The sequence below is a fragment of the Mizuhopecten yessoensis genome, unplaced genomic scaffold (assembly GCF_002113885.1).
Source record: "Mizuhopecten yessoensis strain PY_sf001 unplaced genomic scaffold, ASM211388v2 scaffold4001, whole genome shotgun sequence".
Taxonomy (NCBI): Eukaryota; Metazoa; Mollusca; class Bivalvia; order Pectinida; family Pectinidae; genus Mizuhopecten; species Mizuhopecten yessoensis.
In genome coordinates this window covers 796,437-809,608 of record NW_018405326.1, presented here as the reverse complement: position 1 = coordinate 809,608, position 13,172 = coordinate 796,437, and the positions used below count along the sequence as shown (strand labels likewise).

The 13,172-nt window shown below is 36.2% G+C and overlaps 1 protein-coding gene across 1 annotated transcript in view; it reads left to right on the top strand.

Annotated features, from left to right (window-relative positions):
* Nucleotides 1–8,720, top strand: part of LOC110448333 — a 32,446-nt gene extending 23,726 nt beyond the window's left edge. The window contains exons 13-21 of the mRNA XM_021494510.1: nucleotides 879–1,052; nucleotides 1,275–1,496; nucleotides 3,287–3,402; nucleotides 4,467–4,533; nucleotides 5,451–5,687; nucleotides 6,074–6,316; nucleotides 6,581–6,820; nucleotides 7,102–7,173; nucleotides 7,571–8,720. Coding sequence (XP_021350185.1) covers nucleotides 879–1,052; nucleotides 1,275–1,496; nucleotides 3,287–3,402; nucleotides 4,467–4,533; nucleotides 5,451–5,687; nucleotides 6,074–6,316; nucleotides 6,581–6,820; nucleotides 7,102–7,173; nucleotides 7,571–7,716 — 1,517 coding nt within the window. The 3' untranslated portion in view covers nucleotides 7,717–8,720. The remainder of the gene's footprint in view (nucleotides 1–878; nucleotides 1,053–1,274; nucleotides 1,497–3,286; nucleotides 3,403–4,466; nucleotides 4,534–5,450; nucleotides 5,688–6,073; nucleotides 6,317–6,580; nucleotides 6,821–7,101; nucleotides 7,174–7,570) is intronic.
* The last annotated feature ends 4,452 nt before the right edge of the window (nucleotides 8,721–13,172 follow it).

The following is a 13,172-nucleotide window of genomic DNA, read 5'->3' as shown; positions in this document are numbered from 1 at the left end:
TATTGTAATGGGGCAGAGTGTTGCTGGATTCGCAAGGCTTGACTGAGAAGACTTGATAAACCTAGTTGTCTTTCATTCAAACCAGTGTCAATAAAGAATTAAAGCATTGAAACCAGACATTAGGAAATTGTTTTGTCATAAATAAAAAAAAAAACAGTGACATCAAATTCAAAACAGAACTATCGTATCAAAACGTTTCCCAATGTATTTAACCGAAGATTTCTCACCTATGCAGTATTTTAATTAACTAAAGTGCAAACATATGATTTATATTGATTCACTCCATATCTACGCATAGAAATAGTGTGACATCCGTCGCTATGGTCGCATTGAAATACCCATGTAGTGTACTGTACTTATTTTACGAAGCCATTTTAACGCGTAATGGTGACTTATACTAATAAAACTTCAAAAAAAAAAATGGGAAAACAAATATTAAAAGAAGAAGAAGTTTAATTAAAAATACAAAAGAGGACTTGATTTGAAGAACGTTTTTATGTATTGTAATTTATACAAGAAATAACAAGGAAATGAGCTTAAATGCCTACCCGATCCTTTAAATTCACACTTCGGAGCCCTGAGAAATCGCAGTGTTTAAAAAACAATAAATCAAAAAAATGATATTTTGATTTTTTCCTCATATACCAAGCTTCAAGACTCAGATTGAACTATACAACTTTTCATGGGTTAATGAAAGCTTACCCTCAGAAAAATAGGGGTTTGCCTCAGGAATTTGTGATGGATCATCCTATCATTTCTGTCTTCATTTTGATTCGTCCAAAGTTCGTTTTGTTGTCAATTCCACTGGACATTTTAGTTCTGATATCGTCCTCGTGGCTTGTTGATGTAGTGAATTTATCAATATATATTACTTACAGGAACATTTGATGCTAAGGTGCAAGCTTTTCGGGAGATATTCCTGTTCCAGTCGATCTCTGTAGTATCAGAAGCGAGTGGTGTATCTCCGCTAAGGATCCAAGGCGTCGACTTTCAGATGGAATACGACCAAGCGTTCTTTGTTGGAACATTGCTAGAAAAAGCGCCATCCATTGGTAGGTTAACATCTTCCTAAAATGAGTATGTTACTGTAATATAATTAATTTGTATTTCATTTCAATTAGCGAAAAGGTCGTCGATCAAAAATACCCGTGAATATTACGTCATACTCAAATAATATCAAGACATATAGATGATGTTGCTACGTTTCCTTTTTGAATTTAATTCGCGAAATCGAAGAACAATAACGGAAATATGTTTTCAATTTTACTGTACAGCAAAATTCCGACAAATCAAAGGCCAAGTGTTGCAGTACCACAACGACAAGACCATCACGTACGTGTCACAGGCCAGTGACTGTGCCGACTACTGCGTCACGAACAACTTCACGTGCAACAGCTTTGACTACTGTGCGCAGTCGCAGACTTGTACTCTCAGTAGAAGTCATACAGAAGATGGAACTCTCGTGGGAAGCGGAGGATCGTGTGATCACTACTCAAGTAAACTTTGTTCATTTGTACATTTTAGCATTTGTTCCGTAAAAATACACCTTGGCATAAATTGTGAATTTCATTTTTACGAAAATTTATCATTTTACAACATAAGCACCCAATAACTAAATATCAATAGAAAGAAAAGATGTTTGAAATGTTATTTTTTAATTTTATATCAATTTAAGATTGTTTGTTTCATGATAAATAATCGTCATTGCTGACGCCTATCTACTTCAGTCGATCCCCCATCCCAAACAATTACCTGCAGCTGAGCCAATCATAATATCTGCAAAGAACATTTTGTAACTTATATTTATATTGACTGTTACTCGTAATTTTTCACTTGGTTGAAAAATAATTACAAACAAAACATCTAAAATGGACGAATACTTTGTCATTGTGTGTCACAACACCAATAGTATCCATGCTAAAGTCCAATATTGTCATTGTGTGTCACAACACCAATAGTAGCCATGCTAAAGTCCAATATAATCATTGTGTGTCCGACACCATTAGTAGCCGTGCTAAAGTCTAATGTTGTCATTGTGTGTCACAACACCAATAGTATCCATGCTAAAGTCCAATATTGTCATTGTGTGTCACAACACCAATAGTAGCCATGCTAAAGTCCAATATTGTCATTGTGTGTCACAACACCAATAGTAGTCGTGCTAAAGTCCAATTTGTCATTGTGTGTCCGACACCATTAGTAGCCGTGGTAAAGTCTCATGTTGTCATTGTGTGTCACAACACCAATAGTATCCATGCTAAAATCCAATATTGTCATTGTGTGTCACAACACCAATTGTAGCCATGCTAAAGACCAATATTGTCATTGTGTGTCACAACACCAATTGTAGCCATGCTAAAGACCAATATTGTCATTGTGTGTCACAACACCAATTGTAGCCATGCTAAAGACCAATATTGTCATTGTGTGTCACAACACCAATAGTATCCATGCTAAAATCCAATATTGTCATTGTGTGTCACAACACCAATTGTAGCCATGCTAAAGACCAATATTGTCATTGTGTGTCACAACACCAATTGTAGCCATGCTAAAGACCAATATTGTCATTGTGTGTCACAACACCAATTGTAGCCATGCTAAAGTCCAATATTGTCATTGTGTGTCACAATACCAATAGCAGCCGTGCTAAAGTCCAATGTTGTCATTGTGTGTCACAATACCAATAGTAGCCGTGCTAAAGTCCAATGTTGTCATTGTGTGTCACAATACCAATAGTAGCCGTGCTAAAGTCCAATGTTGTCATTGTGGGTCACAATACCAATAGTAGCCGTGCTAAAGTCCAATGTTGTCATTGTGTGTCACAACACCAATAGTATCCATGCTAAAATCCAATATTGTCATTGTGTGTCACAACACCAATAGTATCCATGCTAAAATCCAATATTGTCATTGTGTGTCACAACACCAATTGTAGCCATGCTAAAGTCCAATATTGTCATTGTGTGTCTCAATACCAATAGTAGCCGTGCTAAAGTCCAATATTGTCATTGTGTGTCACAACACCAAAAGTATCCATGCTAAAGTCCAATATTGTCATTGTGTGTCACAACACCAATAGTAGCCGTGCTAAAGTCCAATATTGTCATTGTGTGTCACAATACCAATAGTAGCCGTGCTAAAGTCCAATATTGTCATTGTGAAGATAAAAAATATATGTGTTCAAAAGAGTGAGAGTGTTCAAGTATTGAGCCAATAGTTGCGGTTTATACGGAGATGGATATTTTTATGTTTGCATGAATGTTTATAACTCAATTTACCACAGGAACGCTCGGATCTGCGTTCCGCCCCGAGGTAGACATGCAAACTGCATGGGAGAAGCTCAGGAACGCCGTTGTCCGGGGAGTGTTTGTACTCAACATAAAGTTTGACACGTCAACGGTGAGTTGGTTTATTCATTTATGTGGCCTATAACACCACGTTGTACTTGATTGACTAATGAGGGCTACGCATCAGAGACGGTAATTATGGTGTCTGTCCGTCTATTTTAATGTGTCCTCTTTCAACGCCACAACTAATTTGTAATTAAATACTGATATACATTTACCAGGAGCAGATTATATCAATATCTTTACACCTGACTTGCGCAGAATTATATTATATTATGCATAGCAAGCGTTTTAACTTACAATATAATGATAACCAACGAATCTGTATTTATGTGAATGTATTTTCTATATACGTACATGATTGTGTTGTGTGTATCACAGATATTGTGTGTATGAGCGCAATAAGTCTGGATATGCATGCATCAAATCATACACTATATAATTTTGTAAATATATAGATATACATCACTCCGAGGTGTCTTACTTGAGAATCACTGCTATTCATTTTCATCGATAATTGTTTCTTTGTCTACATGTCCCCTAAATATTTCTGCAATTTCACGAATTACAGTTAAGATATGCATTAGAACTTACTTCAATATGATTAAATGATTACTTTATCTGCTGTTAGTATTGTGTATCTAACCAAACCAAACGGACATTGTTTAAGTACTTAATACTTGTTTCCGAATCGTTGCTGGTTCTGTATTGTAAATAACATGTTTATTATCAGAAATAAATACGGTATAAACTGCCCCGTAGCCCTTTCTGTCCAGTCAGTGTGCGCTGTGACGATGCCTGTTGAATATATCACGTGGTATAATGCAATCAACGCCCTAATAGCAGAATCACTTCAAATTTGTTTCTTGTTATCATCACAAGTACCTGTTAGTGACATAATGTGACATAATGTCCCTGGATGATTCGTTCTTGAACATGTGTCTTAATTTAGCCATAACGATAATAACAATATGTAGGGTATTTTAGGTGTGAAAGGGTGCAAAAGCGATGTGTAGTGACAATTCCATAATCATAAATACATTGTATTTAGTGTCTCTGGCCAATTCACACTGTGATACCACTCAATGCAATATTTGTTTTTGTTTTTGTTTGCAGGTATCCTACAAGGCATCAGACATATCCTCGAGTGTGTCTCTGGGAGGTGTGAGGGACCCATCATCAAGTAGGTCAATAGACTAAATGCTCCCTTTTCATTTTATAGAATTGTTGATTGTTACAGTCTTGCTTGATAATATTCAGACCTTCAACCGCTTTATGATGCCTCTATTTTAAATAACTAGAAAACATTTTCGAAATACCAAGCACATATTATGACTTATCTCAAAAAGCGGATTTCAGCTAAGATTTTTTAATTATCATTTACGTGACCTTTTAAGGCAATTGACGAGTAATGAAATAGATAAAGAATGATGAAATTCAAAATTTGGTTTGATATTTCGTTTGCAACTACAACAGATAAGAAACAGAAGTAACTGGTACATAATGTAATCCCATTTTCTAATATTTTAATCCACGATGCACGCTACCTTACAAATTACTCCAAGACCAAGTTGTTCAATATCTGATTAAAACTTAACGCAAACTTACATCTGATATATTTAACTGAAAACTCAACGGTATCTACCAATATTCAAAATTAACAATTACTGACAGAAAATAATCTTTAAAATATTTATTTCTCAAAAATGGGATTTTGATATTGTTTATTAACGTATCGTTATGTATTAAGACTTTAAAAAACCGTGCTTAGGTAATTTTGCAAAGATATCCTGTTAATATATACAAACTTTCCACTCAAACAATATCCTAATTAACAAAAAGGAAGAAACAAAAAGAAAATCCATGTAAATATTTCACTACGCCTTTAAAACTTAACAGAATGAATAGATGCCAGCGTTGTTTCGATTAGTACTCATATTCATACCCGGCCTCCTCTGCCCCGGCCGCGATATATAAAAAAATCTCTCGTCGTCAGAAAGCTACGTTATCGCAGCTATGTTTCAATGATATCAAAATACTGCCTTGCTACAAAAATCCTATTGACGTTCTTTTTTCTGTCACTTTGTATGTTACGTACAGCTGCAACGTTGAAGCATTTTAGGGCGATGCACAACAAGAACGTACCCAACTACGACGACGACATAGAGGACGGGATCTCTGTCGACGACTGTGCTGCTGCCTGCGTCGCTACGGAAGTGTTTATCTGCAATTCGTTTGAGTACGAATGGCAAACCGGACGGTGCACTCTTTCACACTTCCACCCAGATGACGACCCAAAAAAGATTCAGAATATCAACGGCATCGACCTGTACATTCGTAAGTGGGGGTGTTTGCTGTGTCTCTGTGATAACATATCTAATAACATCATAAATAACTTCAAGACACAAGGTTCACTTTTTACAAATGGACATCCATTCTCCTGTTTGGCTGTTGATCAAATGCCATTCCAGAATGGATGTATATAGTCGTTGTCTGTTGTCCAATCCATTCGTTATAGACAATAACATTTGATGAAGAGATAAAAAATGACATCTGGGATTGTTTTTAGAAAAGTACTTCAAACTAAAAATAGTTACTCAATTCTGATAAATATTTTCCAAAATGGAGGTGTTGCATTGAAAATCTGTCGCATGGTTTATTTAATTCATCATTGAAGTTGTCGGATACACCTGACTTACCTGACATGACCATCTTGATTCCAGGTGATTACACCTCCAAGTTTAACCTGCAGAAAGGCACCACTGTTCTGTCCTCCTCACCTGTAATCTACCAGGGCATCTACGACGTGAATGAGTGCGCCAAGCTGTGCGTCGACTACCACGAGTTCCCATGCAAGTCCTTTGATTATTGTGATCAAATCGGAACATGCTTCATTGGAAAGATCCACGTCCTCGATGTGCCCAAATCTTCAATAAAAGCATCTCCACAATGTGATCATTATTCCAGTAAGTTGTGGCATTAATGTTGATTGAAGTATATTGTTTTCATAAAATGATTTGGAGTTATGGTCGATACCCATTTAAAAAAGAAAAACCTCAACTAAATTTAGGATTATGCATTATTTACTTATACACATAATAAGGTAACAGTTTTCAAGAAATATTAAACATTAAAAATGATTAATTTCATATTTTTCTAAATGATGCATATATTGCACGTCGCTTTCCTGAATTAACTTTGGTCTAAGTCCTGTTTCTTGATGGTTGTAGGAGAGTACATTGACGATTTCCAGCATTATCAAAAGAAGCTAATGAAGATGACACAAGATAGAGTCATCACTGGTATTTCTGTGCTGGAGTGTGCCAAAGCGTGTGTAGATGAAGAGAATGCAGGCTGCGCTACATTCTCCTACTGTGGAAACTACACAGAGTGTCGACTTAGCGGAGTTTCTCTAAGTTCCGCTGGACAGTCAACCGTCCAGGCCAGTGCTTACTGTGATATCTACTCTAGTAAGTCACGTCCTCTTTATTACACGTTTATTTCGCACGAGGCATAGAAAAAGTATCAAGCAGACGGCGTGTAAAGACTATATCTCTAGTGCTCTATAACATTCACAAATGGCGCCCTTATTGACTTTGATTTAATCTAGAACAATGGGTGTGGCTTGACCATAGCTTGAGCATTCACTTAGTCATAAATGTGATCGCTAAGAAGTTCACAAGGTAAGCAATTAAACATATAAATAGTTTATATTATTAGTCTGACATCAATATGGTTATACTTTACACAGGAAAGTACTACCCGAACGGCCAGGTCTACGCTGCCCCTGTTACCGCACCTGCTGCTTCAGGATACAGTGGGGGTAGGTATTGCATAACGCACAAATCCCTCTAAATATCAAATTCAATACAATTATGCTGATAAATAAACAGAGAGTACATTTCTTTAATGAGGGGAAAATAATAAAAACGATAGATATCTTTCAGAAAGAGACATTTTCGGTCTGCTTTGTACATGGTATATTATATAGCTTTAATTTAAACATCATTTTATTTCCAATGTTTGCACATTAAACATAATACAAAACAAACTATAAAGAATAATTGAAAACAAGCTCCAAACTAATTCCTCTCCCAGTTCCTAATTCCTCTAGCTTTACTCCTTCCAGATTTAATAAACATTTAATTATCATTTAATCCAGAATCTATTTGACATTATTTGCTTTTTTATCTAAACCGTCCATTTTTCTACTTACAAAGGCGCGATGGCTGGACTTGCAGTAGGCATGATCGCACTAGGACTCATACTGGCAGTTGTAGCTGTCGTGATATACCTCAAATCTAACAACAAAACAATGGACGATATGAAGATCTCCTTTAAGCGCATGGATGAGAATGAGTCATAGTACCGTGCCGTTCATTGGTGCATGTAAATAATAGTCTACTCACTAGATCCATATTTCTAAATGTTCGTCTTATGTTTTGCTTTGAAAATACAGTGTCACTTTGTTAAACCCAATCACGATAATCCGGACAACCTTGTTATTCCGGATCTTGATAATACGGAAAAACCTTCTTTCCGGACTATTGTTTTACCTCACTATACTTCGTTAACTCCTCAGCTTCAGTATTCTAAACATTATTTTGGAATACAATTTGTTTGGATCAAACAGTTCCCATTGGGTGTATAGCATTAATGGCGCTGCTGTACAATGTTTTATTTTTATTTTGCGAGGGATGGTTCCCGAACTACAGCGAGAGTTGAAGTTAAGGGAAGATAACCGTAGCCTTTACTTCATACGCACGCTAGATGGTGTGATTTAATAAACACCTCTTGTAATTAGTGAAAAGTTGCTAGTTTATGAAAGATGTGCGATTGCCGCTACCTCTCAACTAAAGCAACCCAATTTTATAAATAAAAAAATAGTTTAAGGTGCATACACAGACATTCGTGGGTTTACGGGCCTTCATAAATTTCTGAGGTTGGTTCATCTTCGCTGGCCAAGTGTTCGCTTCGTAAACACTCCAATTACCAAAGAGGGTAAGTGGAGTGTATACGAAGTGAACACTTGGCTAGCGAAGATAAGGTTGGTTATCTGCTTAGCACTGTAAGTGTGACACAGTGAAGCTGTATAAGGGTATATGCTTCAGAAGGAGTCTATACACATTGTGAATTCATTAAATCTTTTGATAGTGTTTAAATTTTAGTAGAGTATTCCAAGAATATCGCCAATCGGAATAAATGGAGTGTGTTTTCGTGTTATATATATGTAAAAATAAGACAACGGTGTAGATGTATCTTGATAAACTGTCATCTCAATATATAATCGGTATACCAGATCATCACGTCACACTCTGTATTTGGTTTTGTGTATGAAAGCATATAATAAATAAAGTACTTTATAATTAGTATGTTTTCGTCTTATTTTCGAAGATGGCAGTTGATTATGATCTCGTTGTCAACTAGTACGTCGAAACAGCGTTACCTTAATGAATGGGTTGCCACAGTGTCTATTCCTTAGCAACATTAGGTCCTACATCATGTAACGGAACTGGTTTGAGTCCATGCGCCGGTCAGAGCGGGCGACGACTGAACAGCTGTTTCTAGTTTGAACCCAGACCAGGCCGTTACTTTTACCCTTTCGTCTAGCATTTTGCTCACAACTAAATATGAAAATATACCTTCTTCGAGCAATTGAACTTTGGCTCTAAGAAGTAAAGATGTAGGAATCTACAGAGACTTTTTTTTTTTATAAACACTATCATTCGGAACACCTCGCCCCGATTACGATGTTTTATATCGTTTCTGTTTTGTTTTTTGACATGTGACATTTAACTAGGCCATATGACTCGAATACGTTTTAGCAGTTATTCCGTTTTGAAATATCCTGGTCAAAGCAAGCTAAGCATTTATAGGTATTATAAGAAATAATATTTTATATAAAGCACATTATACGTAAATACAGCCCGGATGGCAATTGTTAGTGACGTCAATGACCCACTCGGAACTTCTCGGTCGATACGGTCATCTACGTTGGAAGGAACTGGAATCGGGGCGAGGTGTTCCGAATGGTCAATGACCCTGACTGAGCCTAAAACGTCATAAAATGACGTCACGAACAATAGCTTGACCCCGAAAGGTCACTATAATTCCCTCGCCAGTCTGCGCGTGTAAGCGATCTAGACCCGTGGGTCGGATAGAGTTTTCCAGCACCACCGGAAATGCGGATATTTCGGTCTTGTATGCAAGAAATCTTACACACAGGAAAATGAGAGAAAATGATTTCCGTTTTAGATGTCGACTTCTGACGGACAAATTTACAAAACAGGGTTGCCAAAAAGCAGGTTGATGAAGAATATGGACTATCTCTGAGGGAAATGCTATTTCTTTGTGTGAAATGAAGGCCAACGCTTTGGTAATGCTGTCACTACTTGAGTTCTCGTTGCAAGTACTTGACATTACTTGAATGATATGTATTATATCACACCGTACCATTTCACTGGAACTATCTTTATCTTTTGTACTATATTAATTTTGAGTTTAAATAGATACCACTCGGCTGTATTGAAAATTAAAATATGAACTTTATTCTTTTTGAAACAAGTTTCTACAACTCATATTAATCATTCTTGTTGGCCCGGATGTGAGCACGCAGTGAGTCTTAATGTGGGAGGAAACCGGAGCAACCGGACAAAACCCACGTGGTCAGGCAGGTGACTCCATACCTTTTCACGTCCGATCAGGGAATCGAACCCCGGCCGGCCCCCTTGGTGAAAGGCAAATGCGCTATCCACTGCGCCACCCGACCATCCATTAAATGTTTTTAGGTAGTCTTTTCACTCCCAATATGGCTTATATTTCCCTATATTTGCATATTCAAATGATAACGAATTAGGGCGATTCATTTATTGCCGTTCCATAGAAATTCAAGGCTTGTATATTTCGTTCGACAGTATTTCTATCTGACTACATTTCTGGTGGTTGGTACGAAACCATTGACGTAGAAAATGGTGCATGAAACATATAGTTAGTATCGGATTTTACAAAAGCTACCCATTTGTATTATCACAACGATCGGGTGGAGACATAGCATCTCTTTAGAAGGCAAGTAGAATTAAATATGACATAGGCCGTCGTATGGACCATGTGGAAGATCAGCCCATGGCTAAATAAGCCTGTATTTATCCTCTACATGGAGTTTATTATGAATGTTAGTTATCACTAATTCAAAATCAAGACATTCAAAGGAATAAAGATCTAATTATTATTGAACATTGTTATTTACAAGCTCCTTCCACAGAACACCACACAGTAATATATATAACACACATTTGTAACTCTAGTTAGGGCAGTGTTGTTGGTATTTTCTTTATATATATATATAGATCTCGCTTTGGCGAAGATTTGTGGACTTTGATGACAGAGAACTAGGGAAAAGACATACCATAGTGAAACCTGCATGTCGTAGATATAAGGTTAAAGGCGTTTGCGTGATTTTCACAATAAAACACCGTCCTGAAACCTGGATGGCATGTGCTTAGCTGTCGAATGCCAACATATCATTGTGTGTTGAACAATCTAATAGTTAAATTGACGGATATGATAATTAAAATCTCGATTAACAAAATCACTGCTTGTCGGCAGGTACTTCTCTAGTCCGAATTATTCTAACGTTTTATCGACTTTTTTTCATATCGGTCTGGCGTCGGTTAATCGACGCCAGACCGATATAAAAAAAGTCGATAAAACGTCAGAATAATTCGGACTAGTACTACTCGTGTTGTCATGATCTTTATTATTATTATTCTCTTTATTTCCTCCGAATCGAAGATTCACAAACAGAACAATACATATATGCATTCATTGAAAATTGACAAAGTAACGTACATGTTATATGACAATATACAAACAGAAATTCAAAAGCTAAATTGTATTGTAAAGTAAGGGTTACACTGGAGCTAACTCACCTTTGCGTCACTACGCTCTTTAACTTAATTAAGTTACTTAAGAGAGATGACCATCATACGAAATACAGAAAAAGGAAAAATGTAACAATTGACATATTGTAAAGTTTAGGTTAAGACATCATTTGTACAAGTAACAGAGTTTATGCGAAAGTCATCTAACTCCATTGAATTCAACTCATGCTCTACATTTCCTCCAATGAGGATATGAAACATATCATAATCAGACATGGAATGTAAGTACACACTAAACATTATGTCTTTAATATTTATAATATCACACCATAAATTATCTCTTATCTCTCCTGTATAATCACATTGTAGAACTATATGGGTGGCTATATCACTGTACATAAAGCCACATTTATGACATGATTCTTCACCCTCACACTCTCTGATAGTTACAATTAATTTCATGACATATTGTATAGCTTCTCTTTTGGCTGGGAATTTAAATGCCAGTCTCCATAATACATGTGGTACTAAATGATCGTGGATAAGAGAAAATCTAGTGTACTCGCCATCATTGGCCATTCTTTCTCGACACGCTAATTCCTCTACTGAGTATACGGCATTTTTTACTTTAACACGCCACATACATTTAGACGGAAAAGCACAGTTACTAATAAAATCATTAAACACTTCAAACAATTTATACTTTTGCAGTATTCTTAGTATATCAACTGCGAACTTAATTTAGATTCTTTTTAGATAATTTATACTTCTGTAACATTCCTTCTGACACAGCTTTCTTCCAATTTAACCTGACATTACATGATTTTATAGACTGGAGTAGATACGTACAGGTAGGTGTTCCGACAGGTTTAACTCCGTGTCCTCTAATATACATATGTCGTTTACCAGGTCAAACATGCTCGGTGAGTTAGTACATGGTCGATGAGTGTACAATTTCCGGTTTGGGGAGAAAATGTATAAGAGGGATCACTGCATATGTTTCGGACATTTGCAGACATTAAGTTAGACCTGCCTAAGAACTCCTGAAAACATCGAGAACGAACATTTTTAGTAAATTCACATCGTGGTCCTTTGACTTTTACATTCATATCCCCAAGAAATATCAGCCATAGGCCTAGTTTACATTATTCTTGATATATCATGGTTACCAAACTACTGTACCGTAGATATAATCCCGTCTAGTCATATGTTTCCGTGCGTTATATATTTCCGCGCAGACATTTTATCAAGCTACATCTCGTTAATATTTGACCTGCTGGACACTACACAAGGATATTTAAGACGTTTGGCCATCGTCTCTAAACTGACACAAACATTACCGGAAGTTCGTCCGGAAAACATTAGAATATTAAAATCACTGATTAAAAATTCGCATAACTATGCAATTTGCTTAAAACACTTTTTATCTTGCTCAAAATGAACCCATACCTGAAATAACAGTGATATATTTCATTTATGAAATGGTCTCTTTTGTAGTCTGACAAACGTACGAAAATGTTGTATGCAAATGAGGCCACATCTCCTCGCCATTGAATTTCCACTTCCGAAGAGCGAAGAAGACATTCTTATATCGATAAACACTGTTTGCAATGAAACGTAAACCTTGTAATGCAATGAACTTACACTTTTAACCAATCTTTAGCAAAATAAAATGAGAAATAATTTACCATCAACCAAAACCTATATAAGACTGCACAAAAAATAATACCAGATCTTGGTATATAGATATATAACTAAATAAATGAAATAAATAAATGTATAAAGTTACACGAATTCGTTCAAGTTGACATATAAAAAAAATCAATAAAAAAATATGAAATTTGAAAACTAATTTGACGAGATGAAAGATTTTTTTTTTTATTCCTAACGAGGCTTTTGTCCGTGAAGGCCATTGTGGAGAATTAGTGTATTCGAGTTATCT